Here is a 15821-nt window from a genome sequence, read left to right as displayed (position 1 = left end):
ACTCTGGGCAGGCCAATGCTCGGAATCCAAGCAAGACTTTGTTTGCATGAATAAGAGAAAACGTACACAGCCACAATCACAAGTCTGCTCCAAGTTCTGTACCCCAGTCACCCGAAGGCGTACTACCACCACCAAACAAAATCTTATTTTTAAGCAATAAGTTACTTGCTTGTCGCCCCCCCCCCCCCCCCTATTCGTTCAGTTCTGTTAGAATGATCACATTACATAAAAAGACAGAGTAGAAGGCTGTAGTAACTAAGAGGCCTGTAAAGCCCCCCAAGAAATGCTCATTTCCGTGGTTAAATCATAACCAGGCCCGACCCCAGAGTGACATATTAACAGGCTGCTGATATCCGTGTTTGCTCAATTAGGAGCCGGGGCTGAACTCTGCCGACAGCAGCTGTCAGTCGGCGAGTTCCCAGCCATGGGATTCATTCCATCTATGCGTGCATACGGGAGTGATGTGCGACCACATTAATGAACTCAGTCAGGCGTTCAAGGTTTATTAACGGGAAATATTGACACACAAAATATACCCATTCTATGCTAGCGCCAGTCTCCGAAACAGGTTTACTGGCCGTGAAAAAACAGAAGTAGAAATGCATGTTTTATCCGCACATCAGAGGGGATGTATTTTCGCTGTTTTTATTCAAGATATGTTTAAAAATTATTTGACGTTTGTCAAATTAAGCGTACCATATTCCACTAACCAGTCTTCTTTAGGTCTCTCCACATTTTTGGCTGGATGAAGAGCAGTGACACGTCTTAACAACGGAGATGGAAACAGTTTCAGACATTCTTTTGCACCTAAGTTCATTTTAAGTGTGCTTAAAAGCATCTATATGGGCGTTTTCATGAACGCCAATAGGGGTAGAGTGTCCCTCCAAAAATGCATGCATTGCCCATAACCTGAAATATGGTGGGCATTCACAAATAACCAGTTTATATAGCCATTCTCATCCAGGAATTACTTGTAAATGTACTCTGAAATGCATTGTCTATTATATTTTTAAAGTCATAATGGGTAAGGAAGACTTCCAATATGTGATGTAGATGGCCAGTAAGGGGTTTATCAGCTAATAAAATGTTTCCTTATATTAAAAACCAGGATAAGGGTTTATGTGCTATTGCATGGATTCGCCATGTTTGCTCAGGCGGTTTTTATGAGCTCTTCTGGATGAGACCAAGCCACATGAGAAGGCCAAGAAGGGGCATTCCACTTGTGGTGATATGTGACTTGAATAGATTTCCAAGGCTGTGAGTGGAGATTTTGTGAACCCAACAAAATGTTGGATACCCTACTCAAATCATATGAGTAAACCCACAACGGATTGACTGTCAGCTTTTCCTAAAACATTTTTGTAAATCAGCCCCAGGCATAACACCAGCTAGACACAAGACGTACTTCCTCAGCGCCATACATTAATTGTTCTTCTTAAGTTCTCACAGGAAATGTCCATTGTAACTCAACATGCCACAGGAAGGGATGTTTAAAATCTAAGCAAGGAAACACAAATACCCAGAAAATCTAGTAAAGGTTTAGAAATGCCGGGGAATACATGTGCAAGTCATTCGTAGCAGTATCTGGAATTATTGTAGGATATCCCTTTAGTGGAGCTGTGTGTGGGTTCCTGTAACTACACTCCTCTTCTCAGAAATAGCCCCCTCGAGAAAAGCAGCGTGCAGCCTTATGCCACAGTTTATGGAGGCAGATGGAGGGATTAGAAGAAAGGTAAAGAGTGTTAACTGGAGTTAATACTCCTTTATACCACCCTCCCACGAACCTCTGCGAAATAAAGAACTTTCATGAAATGGCGTATGAGATGCCAGACCTTCTTCCAAGGAGAGCCTCTACGAGAAACTATTAATAATTGGAAAGTAGACCAATACTATAATGTCCCAGATACACAATTCGAAAGGTTAAAATGCATATCCCATTACAAGCAAACAAGAACGTGATGGGTAAATGGAGATGCCCCAGCCAGATAAATACAATTTGAAATGTTTAAGTTCTCTTCTGTTTTTTGCCCCCTCATAGAACAAATAGATGTTATATTAAATAATTGGGATCCGTGTATGCCTTTGTCTTTGTAACCAAAGACTTTGATAAGAATTGGGAGTTTTTCTGTTTGATGGTACTCTCAGCATCTCTGAACAGCTGTGGGCAGTCTGACAATGTAGTTGAGAACTATTCCAGCTTAGATGAAGTCAGCCGTATTTGAGCCTAGGTTTATTAATGGTTGCTTGGGCATTCTGTGCAATTTGGCGGCGCTGGTTGGGTTTCAAAATGATAACAAAATCAATGCAAGGCTTTGCGTCACTTTGCGCCATGCAAGCATCCACGCAAATCACTAGTAAATAACCCCCTTGGACCTTTTCAAAACAGCTCCTGATTCTGTTGCATGAAGGTCATATTTGCTTTTATGACGAGTTAAAATTGAGCAAAATTGCTCAGTGGGATAACTTCATGTGTGTGTAAATATCACGTGTACAGCGACCAAATTTTGCTAACATTTTTTTTGCCATATCTGGGTCGCATGTATTACATTATTTGGGTTTGTTGTTCATTGTTTGGTTTTCTACGATAATAGCTGAAACTTGCCACTTTGCACTGCAGGCACAATTCGGTTTGAAGTGGGGCTCCCATGGAGGCTGCTACAAACACGTTAGCTTCATATCATTGTAGGCTGGGAGGGCCTTGACGTCTTTATACGACGATATCAGTGCTGTGTACTTTAAGGAAACTCAGATGTAGGCAAACCAAAATATACTACCAGCCACCACCAGTGGAGAGCAGAGAAAATGGATTACCATGCATGTGTGTGTGTGTGTGTGTGTGCGTGTGTGCGTGCGTGTGTGTATGTGTGTGTGTGTGTGTGTGTGTGTGTGTGTGTGTGTGCAGAGCGAAATGTTAAAAATATTCAGACTATCCAGAAGGTCCAAATAAAAACTTAATTGTCTTTTCTTATAAACGTGACATGAGAACTTCGTTCTCGTTAATGGGTGTGATAAAGTCTGTTGAATAAATAGTAAATATATTTTATATAAACAGTTCATGATCCTTGCGTGGACACTCCCTTTAGGGTACAAGGACGGCTCAATAGGACTAATAGCCATTCTTGCTCCTCAGGCCAAGGCAAGAGGGTGTAACTTGCAACTGGAAGAGCTACCATGCCTGTTTTATGTCACTTTATAAAGTCAGGCTTGCCTTTTCCAAAAAACTGAATCAACAAACACGTTTAAAAAAAGTGTCAATTTCAAAATCCTTATTAGCATTAATTCAGAAAGTTCTTGAGAAAAAAGATGCTCTCTATCTATCTGACTGTCAAGGAATTTTAGTGCAAAATAATAGTCTCTGCTGAAGGTGCCCCATCACCCCGCCTCCCAGAATACCCTCCTACCCGAAGAAACCCCAGCTTTCCTTCCTGAAGCAGTGTGCACCGTGGCTGGCAGAGGGTCGGCCACTTTAGGAATGAAGATTGCATTTCTGTGTTTCCAGTAGGGGTCACTGACAAGCTCCAAACATGAAGCTGTGGTCCCCTGGTAAAAAGTGAAAAGGCAGTGGAAAAGGTTGGGTGGGTAACAGAGAAGTGGGATGTAATAGTTATTTGCAGAAATTGGAAAAGGGTATACTGCATATGTTGGTTAAGAAGAAGACAGAAAACTGACACAGTGGTTTGGAATAGAAGAAATCACGCAAGCAAGGGATAGGTCACAATTAAACATCCAGGGGAGGGGACGGCAAGGTAGATACCAGACATCCAAGTGCACAGCAATGGTTTAGGACTGAGCTAGCCTCAACATCCTCCTTGTGTGGCCTCAACATGGAAAGCTCCAACTGGTCCCAATATGTGGCAAAGGTTGTCCATTTGATGGGATGCTTGGTGAGGGGAAGTACCATTCCACCAACACTAAGGTGACAAAACTCCTAGTACTGGCTCTGCATGGGGATGAAGACAGAGACCGAACACAAGGAGAGGCTGGGTGGAAATCGGCTGTATGTGTGCATGGGAAGACAAGGATCGGCAGAGCAGAGGCAGATTTCTGACACAGGGATGTTAGAAAACGGTGACACGGGATGGATACAGAAGTAGAAGAAACTATTACATTACTGAAGAATTGCAGAGAACCTAGCAAGACCACCTGGCTACCTTGTGCCAAAAATGTTCATTCGTTTTATGATGCAACCAAGTCCAACTAGGAGGTATTGATGTAACGTGGTGAAGCTTGCAAATGTGAAATAGGCTAAATCCTCTTTATAGAACTTCAATTTATATCTACCTCCTTTTGATTTACTGTAACTCCCTTTATGTATATGATGTAGTGGACTGACTTGGCAATTGTACTGTCAACAGCGTAAAATAAAGATTGTCCTAAACTTCACACTGACAGAGCTCATTGTTTGAAAACATGCATTATTATCTGAAAGCCACAAATTATGTGCCAATTCGGAAAAGTGAAGGGCAAAATATTGTTTTTCAGTGCTCCAGTCGAACTGCAACATAAAGGCCTAATACTGTTTATAGAGGAAAGAAAGGCGACAATTCAAAGCCTGACAAAATAAACATAAACTCAGCCGAGGCTTTCTGCGGTCAAAAGTCAGTGAGGAAATGATTCGCTTGAAGGGCACGGCCCGTTAATCTGTTTCTAAGATTGAAATCTCTGCTTATTTACGTTTGGAGGCTAAGATTTGAATCTCTTCAGAGCCGATATTACCTACCCTGGCCCGTCTGTGAAATCGTTTCATGCCCTCCGTGCGCCGTGTCTGAAGGCAGTTCCAGAATAGATTGTTTGTCCTCTTTTTCCTCCACTTACCATATTGATCTCGTTGCTGCTGTGTGTGTTTTTTCCAGGAGGCCCGGCGGTGCTGAGTTCAGAAAGGCCCTCTGTGGACGGCGCGGTGCCACCAGGTAAAAGACTTTTCTGCTGCTTCAAGAGTGATGAATTGACAAACTTGTCTTAGAGCCAGAATTTTCATTTGGATTGCTCCACAAAAATAAGAGCTGCAAAATGTTATCTAGAACACCACGTGTAAGAGTGCACGCATGCCTATGGCAGCAGACTTCAGTCTGTGATTGGACTAGATGTCTTAGGTGGGCGCAATGATTCCGGTATAAATACATATAGGCACTGAACACAGCGGCTTTGCTAAAGAAGACATATTGGGTACATTGTGTGTCCACTGATGTGGGTCCCAAGCATTGCTTAGGGTCGGCCCTAACAGGAAACAGGGCCAGGGTTCTATCTTTACGAAATACGCAATAATAAAATGTCAACCTTCCCACGTTCAGTTAGTCAGATAGAAGTGCTCCACAATATGCTGTAGTGCCTTGATTTTCTTTCCCTCATTCAACTGGCACGTAGTGCCTTGAGCATGCGGTTGGGAAGTCTGATTCCTTTAACATCAGGCTAAAGATGGTCTGGTGAGTTAAACACATGGTGATGGTAACTTGTCTGCTAGTAAGGAGTTCAAGTTCACTGCTTATATGGCTAAAGAGCTGGATGAGGCGCAATTTGAAATAAAAGTTTTGTTTGTACTTGAGCCATCACACTATTGGAGAAACTATTTTGGAAAAATTTTTTGTTACGTGACCCTTGCATACTCAAAAATGGCTGAATCAGTTTTGATGAGATTTGACAAAGATCACTCACTAATAGGAAAGGTTTGCGGATTTTTTTTTGTGTGTGTGTTAATTTATGGGCAACTGAGAAAGACAATGTTTTAAAACTCACCTTAAATTAGCAAAATTATCCCTTTTCCCATTATCTTATTCATACTTCAGTATATAATATTATTGCAAGTTCAGGAATCCAGAACACACTACACTTAAATTCTAGTCTCACAATTTTGTTCAAAGGCCATGCCCAGAAAACGCCTGCCAGTAGACGTGCAAGAGCATAGGACCATGGCGGCTTCACCTGTCATGACATACACCATTCTCTCCTTTTAGAAAGAAGGACGGTGCACCAAAGAATAAAAGTCTTTCCAAATGATCCAAATTTCGTCCTTTATTCTTTATTTAAGTTATAAAATTCAGACTCAGCCAACGCGTTTCGTTCCTTACGAACTTCGTCAGGGCTCTCAAATAATCAAACGGTATATGTACCCATGAGTCCTATGTGCGTCACAAAACAATCCAATTGTAGTCAAGACTCCAGACCACCTCCACAAAAAACTGTATCAGTATTAAACCCACAATGTAGTTGTATATTTAGTGCCAATGTGTTGGCTCCATTTTCTTGCAAAATTGTTTTGTGACGCACATAGGACTCATGGGTACATATACCGTTTGATTATTTGATTATTTAAGAGCCCTGACGAAGTTCGTAAGGAACGAAACACGTTGGCTGAGTCTGAATTTTATAACTTAAATAAAGAATAAAGGACGAAATTTGGATCATTTGGAAAGACTTTTATTCTTTGGCGCACCGTCCTTCTTTCTAAAAGTTTGCATATCTGGTTTCCAGTAGAGCACAAGTACGGCCTGCTCTGGACGCGGTTTGCACCTATCCAAAAAATTGAATGTTTACTTTGTAATTGATGTGCTTAACATTGGTCAGCCGTATTGCCTTTTATTTACACCGTTCTCTCCTTCCCTTGGTGGAACATACCAAATCCGATGCGGGGTAGTAAGGACTATAATGGTTATGACAACAATCAGCAGGGAAATAGGAGCAAACAAAAAAAGGCTAAATAAGAAGTGTAGATTGACAAAATTATTTTTTCAGGACCTTACAGACCAATAACCAGGCATTGGGAGCAGCAGTGGTGACATTGTTAAGCCAGCAGCACAGTGGGCATTATTTTGAGTAGTGTTGGTCATCCATTGGCTAAGTGGAGATAACAAGCAGCCCTGGGATATCATTAGGGTTGAAGGGTGCACGATGCCACATCTGCTCTCCCCCGCATTTCAGTGGATCGATGATCGTGTCAACATAGTTTGGGTTAAAAAAAAACTCAGGCACCACTCCACCTGCTCCCAACGAGCATCTAGACGGTCACTTATTAACCAAACTTGAACATATAAATCCCGAATTTCCTGGATAGAGTCCGGCCACTGCCTGGCTTATCTCCAGGCGCGTGTTCCCAGTAATCCTCTGTAGCATCCACGTTGGCAAACATTGGGCTCCTCTGGAGAAGTTCCACCCAGAATTTAATTTGCTGCCACAGTGTGATGAAGAGAAGGTAGAAGAACAGGACAGCACTCCGGGGAACTGATGGAAACATACCTGTCTCTGCTGGAAAACCAATGGTCTTTGGAGAGCTTCACCCTTCCACCCGCATTGTAGAGATGCTCAATAGGCCGTGGGTGCTAATGAGTGGTACCCAGGGTTGGTGGCTTTGGCACCGCAGTCGCTATTCCTAGTATTGAGTCATGGAGGCGACAGCAGCACTCCTGGCCTTACCCTTTCACCTATCAGCGATGAAGAATGGATCTAAAGCCAGGGTCAACCCTATGACATCATTAGGAGCAAACAAATTCACATCTTCCACCCATGCTTTAAACAAACGTGATACCTTTCATGAAGTCAGCCAAAGTGCTACTTGAAAACCAACAAACTCACCAGCTTTGGAAGATAAATGCATTATCCACCCTAGCTGAATAAAGAAAGTACACAAGCCTGCCTTCCGAAAGAACTAGATGGCTGCTGACTCGCAGAGCACTCTGGCTTTTAGGTTTTATAGCAGCAAAGCTTCTGCAGCAAAATCAGCGTTTTTCTCTGTTTACCTGTTTATATAATGCAGATACATTACAGACGAGCCGCACTCGCCAAGCAAGTGCATTGTGCGGTAATGGAGGCCGTGCACTGGAGAGGATACTAATACTGCGAGCTATAAATATGTTGTCCTTTGGCTCCGGCAGGCCCATAAACACATCACTTGAAGACGGATCTCTTCCTGTGGCCTCACTGGCCGCCGTGTCCCCCACTGCAGAAGTTCACATGCTTAGACGCATTGTCTGCTTGGCGTCGCCAGCGCCTGAGGTGGGGCCCGCTTCCGGGACTAGGCCCCGATGGAAGCCGGGCTGCCATGCAAGGCCAGTGGATTGTTTTCTTTTACCACAAAGCGGCGCAACGTCCTGAGCATAAATAAAACCCGCAATCGCAGATCTTCTAAAGAGTGCGTGAAGCAGTTCAGAAAAGCCGAAAAGCATCGAAAACAAGATGCAAGCGGCTTTTGACCGCAATAAACTGAGTCACACCAGACTTCCCCTGGTTCATTCGGGTTTTTTAAGAAAACTACTTAGAAAGGAGGTAGCAAAGCTGAATTACTTTCTTTTCTCTCGAATTCTATATGTTTTATCTGTTGCAATACTGCCACCTAGTGGGTCATTTATGAAGTAGGCGAACTAGAGGAGCCTTGAAATTTCGCCTGTACCATTCTGAATTCCAGACAATATCTATACACAATTGCATCTAGGAACGTGAACAGGAGGTTTTATTATTACTCAACTAGATGGCACCAATGTTTACACTACCCTGCACACCTATCCACCTCACCCCCCATCCCCCAAAACTTGAAGTATGAAAGTCTGAGACAGCCGCGGTGGGAGTAAAACACTTGCCCTTCGTATATATGGCCTGGCGATCAGTCTACCAAGCTGTCTTATTGGATTGATGTACGTTTTGATTCTGTTCGATAATAAATGGTGTCACGCACTTCCCCATGACAATAATTGTTTTCAAGTACATTCTGTGCAGCTTTTAGTTGCCAGCCACTTATCGCATAGCTGAATAGGATTTAGAAGTCATTTACTTCCCCCCAGTCTGATGTGGTTACGCGCAGGGGTCCTGACTAGGCTGTGCCCAAGAACACCAGCTTTGCCTTATCAATAAAACAAATGACTGCATGCGAGCAGCCGCGGAGGAAGCTACAGCGCCTGATTAAAGTGACATAAAAGACATAAATTGCATTCAAATGCATGGCTTCTCTCTTTTCCCCTGCCCCTGCAGACATCCTGGTCGATAACTTCACCTGTGAGTTTGGCTTCGGATCGGACAAGACTCTGTGCCAGTGGGAACACGACACCCAAGTGGACCTGAGGTGGTCCATCCTGACCAGCAAAATGGGGCCCGTCCAAGACCACAAAGGTAAGACAAACTGCACACTAGTGATGCCGCTTACCGCATTGCATTCTGTAAAAGTATTCGATTGTGCTCCGTTTGTATTTGGGGGGGTCGGTGATGTACAACTGCAGTCAACATCAATGGCCCATCTATGCCCATGCAGGCCAAAATATGAACATGAATAGGAACAGCTACTCAAAGTAGTGAAGACAGTTTGCTTTGTGTTTCCATTCAGCACCCAGTTACGTCTGATGCCACAGATAGGAGGGCCTGGCTGACCACGTTATAAAAGGCTTCAGCTAGAAATGGGCTTCGTGGCTCAATTCATTGTTCGCTTCATTGTTCGGCTCACATGGAGGGTCTATGGCCCTCATTCCAGCTGTAAAAGAAGCCTTCTGACCTGAAGACCACTGGGTAAATACCACAGTGGCAGGACGGCAGGACGGCCAGTACCTGATCGACAGAGAATGCGACCGCAGAGCAATATGTCCCTCACTGACTATTACATCATCACAGGAGTTCAGTGGACAGCAAAGTACAACCATTTTCAGGACTCCTAGCAAAATAGCACTTCGCCATTGGAGCACTCCCAATGCACTGGAAAAAGTACATTTTGTAGGTCTTTTATGCAGATGTGGTGCCTACTAGGTACATCCTAAAGCCACTGCCCCACCTTGCCTTATGGAAATCCTGAGCCTAGCGTTGGAATAAAAATGAATCAGTCACAGAGTACTCTGTAAAATGGGATTAGTCAGACAGCTTTATGAGAGGAAATGTATATCAACAAACAATGTTCACATGCACAATATGAGAACTATATATAGGCTGAGGGGTGGTGACTTAAAGGGTGATTTTTTGGCTGGCCAGAGGTCTGACTTACAATAAGTTAAACTTACAAACCCCCAGCCATCCCTAACATGGTAGTCCACCGAGCAACCATAAACACACGACCCACCCAGTGTACTGCTTCACTTGCAATACTGGTGGTTGAATTCAAGATTCAATAGAACTAAAAATAAAAAGAATCAGGAATTTAGATGCCCATGACCACGCCTAAATTGTGGCACACAGTTTGATGGCCTCTTATCCTTGAGGTAATTCCATTTGCTGAGTGGCGCAAGGCAAGTGTTTTTAATCATGCATTCAGTTATTTTATGTGGTTCTGACAGCTGAAACACTCCACTCCTGCCAGCACAGTTACACAATTCATGCATATAACATCATCAGCAATTGAGATTGAGCTAATCGGTTCCTTTATATCTGATCTCAGATGAACAGCCAGACAAGCATTCATACAAGAGCACAAAAATGCCATTTTCTATTAAGTTGTTGGTGTGTTGGCGTGTCCATTATATATGTGTTCATATGTGATGGTGAAGTTATTAGCACTTCTACATGTACAACAAACACATAGACCGTGGTTACAAATGGGCCAGGGAAAGGCATTTATTTAGGTAAATATATATTTTTACTAGTTTTTCACTTGCAAATGAGGCATAACATGATGAATCGCTATTTAGAGCACCACATCTGCATGTTTTGTATTTTTGTATGCCTATTCCCCCAATACATTTCTGCAGGTTTGATGTGCTGAAATCTGTGATATAGACCACACAACTTGGAATTTTTTATTTGCACAGGGATTGGAATTTAAAACACAGCTTATAACCAGAGCCCTAGACCTTGATGATACATTAGGTATGGAGACTTTCAATGGACCCTAGTAGTGGTCACTTTTAAATTCTTTTCAAACATCTCTTTCTACAGTACCCTAACAGGTTAATAGTCTATCCCCTGTAATGAATGCAGTGTCACCAATTAATAAGGAGCACAGAATGTCAGTTCAAGTGAACATTACACAAGATGGCATCTGTTGCCTTAATGAACCTTCATGAAACTCCTGGGGTATCGCAAGAGGCAACTGATGTTTGTATCCTCTTAATGCAAAATCTCTTGGAATAACCACCGTTTGTAAGTGTTGAAAGACTGCTGGCAACCGAGTCCCTTCCACATCTGCTCTCCTATCAGCACTCATTTGCCAGAATCACGTCGAATTCCTTACTACAGAATATAGCCTGATACTTAGACAATGAATTTAGGATCGTATTGGAAACGTTTCCCACTTTGTATCCCCTAACCCCTTTACCACGAACACACATTACTCTGAATTTATTTCCTGTGACAAGGTGTAGGGTTCAGGGCTTACACAAATCTTTGTATTCAGGAACACACATTCTAAGTTTCCAGTATATTTAGCAGTCACACCACTGCTTCAGCGGTTTTTCTACACCAATAGGTGCTGCTGTATGTTTTATCTATTCCTTACAAGTCAAAGGTTTTTGTCAAGTGGTCCACACTACAAATTCTAAAGAAGCTGGAACTGTTGTAGTAATGTACAATGTGGGAAGTTTTGGTGGTATCTATGCTGGCACACGTCTAAACTATAGCGTAAAGCCCCTCTGTAAGGGTTAGATTTATCAAGTCACTAGGTGGGTGCAAAGACACAAAACGTGAGACAAACAGGTGCTAAACTATTTACATTTTTTTTGCCCTGAAATGTTGTCCAAAAAGTAATGCAAATAATGGTTTGCACTCCTTTGTTTGAAGGGGGCATCCAATTCAGGTGAGCACAGGTGGGGAAGGTCTCTGGCGGTCTCTGCGCAGGACCACTCTTCTAGCAGCAGTGCACTACCTATTGATTGTGACCTAAGGGGCCTTACAGATTGAGCCAGAAGGGTTGGGCAATCATACTATATGGTATTATCCTATAGGGGAGTACCTGGCACTGCACATCACTTCCTAGGTGTTTGGGTTGAAATCTTTTTAGGTCCTGAAGAAACGGCAAGGATCCAGTAGGATAGACAGGCATTAAAAATATTGACCTGACCATGCATAAACATTAAGGCTATCTTGGTCCATTGAGCCCTTATGATAGCCCCCTTTTTAAGTCTCGCCTGAACCAGCGCATGCGCTGGTCTGGCGAGACCTATTGAGACTTATTGAGAGGGCTCCAAAAAGTGCTACCAGGCGAGTCTAGAGCTACAGTGCATGTGCGCGGTCGCGCGTGCCGCGCTTTACCGCGATCACTTTCACTTTCGCGGCCGCACGGCTGCTTTGCATAGCCAATAGGTCTCGCTTTTGGGACCTTAAAAGTATTTAGTTATGCAACTGTTGCATGGCTAACCACTTATAAGGTCCCAAAGGCGAGACCTATTGGCTATGCCAATGCTTGTTATTGTTTTTAACTCTGCCAAGGGAACCATCACTTTAAAACTGTTTTGTATCCCTTACACAGTTTTAATCCATTCTACACCTTATTTTGCACCCACTCCACCCTACACATTTCACAGCCTCACAAATACTTTCATCATTACGGCTAAAAACTAAAAAGACCTCAGATAAAGAGCCCTCTCTTGGGGACCGTAGGGCACTGCAGCGCCAGCCCGACGAGGAGCACACCCATCCCTTCGGATGTGTAAGGGCACTAAAAATGATCACTAGGATCCCCAGGCCAAGCTTCTTTCCTTTTCTTCTCCTACAGGAACAGTGCCTTCTGGATACAGTGATTGTGTTTAAGGGGCTTGGGTACTGGACCATCATTAACTCACTGCCCCCTCCTTTCGTGTGTATACTAACAATAGTAGCAAGCATCCAATGTAGGAAAAGTTTCAAAGTATGGCTAAGCATGGTATTTTCCACAGGAAGGGTAACCATCCTGGATAAAACTTATGCTGTTCTTCTCACACACACACACACACACCTCAGCGGGTTGGTGCAAAAGCGTGTGTAGACAGGCCCAAGGAGCACCAGGCCTGGGAAAGAGAGCAGCAGAGTCACATCTTAACAGATTTGGTGCTGCCTTTCTCCTTCCTCCTAGTGCAATGCAGTGCAGCAACTTTGGCTGCTGTACTGCATTGCACTAGAATATAGTAAGTCTCCCCCTAATTGTTTTAGGCATAACTTTTCTTTAATAACTGTATGTGGTAGAGAATGATTCTGATGTACATCTGTCATGGTGCTCTAAAGTTTGGTAATACCCTACAGCCCTTCCTACAGAATACATTGCCCTGCAATAGGCTTTGGTATTTTGCAAAAAGCTCTCTTGAGCTCACACATATCATCACAGATGGCATCATGAACAAAATAATTGACATAGCAATACTTTTTACATTAAATGGTGAAGAAAGGGTGCTGCAGTTTCACTCTCAAGGAATGTATATTCTGACAGATGCTAAAGGGGTTTGTGAGGCTTCAGCCCCACTGTGAACATCAAGATATGCTCTCAGATGCCAAAGATTTGGGAGAAAGGATTGCACATTTGCACTCACAATCCATGTATATCTTGGTTGACATTTCCAGCTGTTGTTTTGCTGCAGCACGACAGTCAACATCAAGCTGCTCGGGCACTAAATACATATGGAGAAGAGAGACTTATTATAGCTGCCGCGTTCATATTTCAGAGCTGTCTTAACACACATTAAATACGGAGATCATTCTCATCAGATTTCGTGGGTCTCGGGGAGTTGGCACAATGTGTGCATTTGTGTGCATATGTATGTGTGCTCACATTCATGTGTGTGTTTCTATCATTTGCTATATGTGTTTATGATAATGTATTCAGGTGTCACGTGCATTACTCTCCCACTGCTGAATGAGAAAACAGGGGAATTAGGAAGAACAGACAATATTTAAATGGGAATCATTGAACATAAAATATTTCCCCTTTAAATGGTATTAAAATAACTCGCCCTAATTATCTTGAATGAGGGGAATAGCACTGGAATGAGTGAGACTGAAGGAAGTTGATTGCCTCAGTGAGATCTGAAGAGAGAGTTAAAAGCTGAGGCACCAATTAAGACAGACATGCATGAACCGCTGTCATTCTAATTGCAATCTAGCAGAAATGTCCACACTCTTATTTTCACGGTATCCATTGGAATTAAAAACTAACATTGTTCCTAATTTGGGAATTTCTTTCACTAAAGATAATAATGTCGAGCCAGACCACCAGGTTTTGGTCAATCAATGGACAAGTCCACCCCACTTGTCATGATGTCTAGGAATGTCCTCATCAACACGTCATCCATTCACTGTTGTTCGCAGAAGGGCGAGGGGGAGGGGAGACTGGCAGGGCGGTGATGGAAACCTCTCTACTTCACTTAATTCAATCCAGGGGTTCTGTAAAAATGATTGTGGCGCTTATCAAAGTATTCGCGCAGACTACATAATGCTGGTTTTTCAGCACAACGTACACAAATATGTTAGTTATTCTGGAATGTGTGTCTTGCATGTAATATAGAATTTATTTAAAACGTGTTCTACAAATATTTAAGCCTGGTGCCCAGACTGCCTCAAAAATGTGTGTTTTGCTTGCCATTCCATCCCTCACACATTACTCACGGAGAGCTGCTTTTTCGACTAAACAAAAGGCCAAGGGCCACGTCAATAATAATTTTATTGCGTTGTTAAGCGAGACAAATCAGAAATAACTGCCCTATAATACTACATATAACTGTATCTATGTTGACGACTGGCAGTTGTGTTGACTCGCCCTTACTCTATGAGAACTGACATTGTCAGCATTATTACATGGAACCATAAACAGTTATGTACATCATTATCAAAGAAGTGTCCATGATGCTGATTATTTTGCATCTGGTGTAGTTGGAACCCTGCGTTATTTCACGGCCCATGTAGTCGATCTCTGGATTGTTTTGTGTACATGCATTTGTGTCACTGTATTGTTTCATGGTCCAGGTAGCTGAATTGCAGGATTATTTCATGGCACGTGTAGATCAGTGGGTTATTTCGGTTCTAGGACTTTAAAATGCATGCTTTTACCACGTATGCCTTTACTACAATACCTTTACAACTAATTGCCTCTACTACTCAATGCAATTACAACGCATGTCTTTACCACGCATATGTCTTTACCATGCATGTCTTTACCATGCATGGTAAGTAAATTTGAGGTAAGTCAAACTCAAATATAAATATGTGTGTGTTTGAATTAATTTTGTGAAGGGAGGAAGCCCCCCAACCTCCACCTCATTAAAAAAAACTAAATTAAATGTTTTTTAATTGGATGAAACTTCCCAACACCCCTTTTAAAATTACTTTCACCACTCTATGACCTTACCCACCCCTAAACCCTAATAATACTTTTATCACCCTATACCTTTAACCCCAAGCCCTAAAATACTCTTACCACCCTATACCCCTACCCACTCCTAAACCCTTAAAATACTCTTGCCCCTATACACTCCCCCACCCCTAAACCCTAAAAATACCCTTCATACCTTATACCCTTACCCACACCTAAACCCTTACAATATCCTTACCACCCTATACTGCTATTCACCCCAAACACTAAAAATACCATTACCACCCAATACCATTACACACCTCTAAACCCTAACAATACCCTTACCACTCATACCTCTACCCACCCCATAACCTTAAAAATACCGTGCCCCACCCCCTAAACTGTATATTTTACACACACACACTTGCCTTAGATATACATACCTTTCGTGGTAAAGGCATATGCATGGTAAAGTTATTGCGTTGTGAAGTATTTGTGGTAAAGATATTGCGTGGTAAAGGCAGCATTGTAAAGGCTTTATCCCAGTCATTTCATAGCCCACGGTTGAATCACTGATATAATTCACAAACCATGTCAATAGGTCACTGATTTTGCGATAGTTGGATCATTGGATTCTTTCATGGCCCATGTAGATTCAATATCAAGT

The 15821-nt window shown here is 42.6% G+C and overlaps 1 protein-coding gene across 2 annotated transcripts in view; it reads left to right on the top strand.

Moving 5' to 3' along the window:
• NRP1 (neuropilin 1) overlaps nucleotides 1–15821 on the top strand; it is a 230756-nt gene that overhangs the window by 201945 nt on the left and 12990 nt on the right. For both annotated transcript variants that reach the window (XM_085631861.1, XM_085631860.1), the window contains exons 14-15: nucleotides 4854–4910; nucleotides 8956–9093. In XM_085631861.1, coding sequence (XP_085487987.1) covers nucleotides 4854–4910; nucleotides 8956–9093 — 195 coding nt within the window. The remainder of the gene's footprint in view (nucleotides 1–4853; nucleotides 4911–8955; nucleotides 9094–15821) is intronic.

This window comes from Triturus cristatus, chromosome 10 (genome assembly GCF_964204655.1).
Source record: "Triturus cristatus chromosome 10, aTriCri1.1, whole genome shotgun sequence".
NCBI classification, from domain to species: domain Eukaryota; kingdom Metazoa; phylum Chordata; class Amphibia; order Caudata; family Salamandridae; genus Triturus; species Triturus cristatus.
Note: the sequence above shows the minus strand (reverse complement) of the source record. Positions and strands in the feature narration are given on the sequence as shown.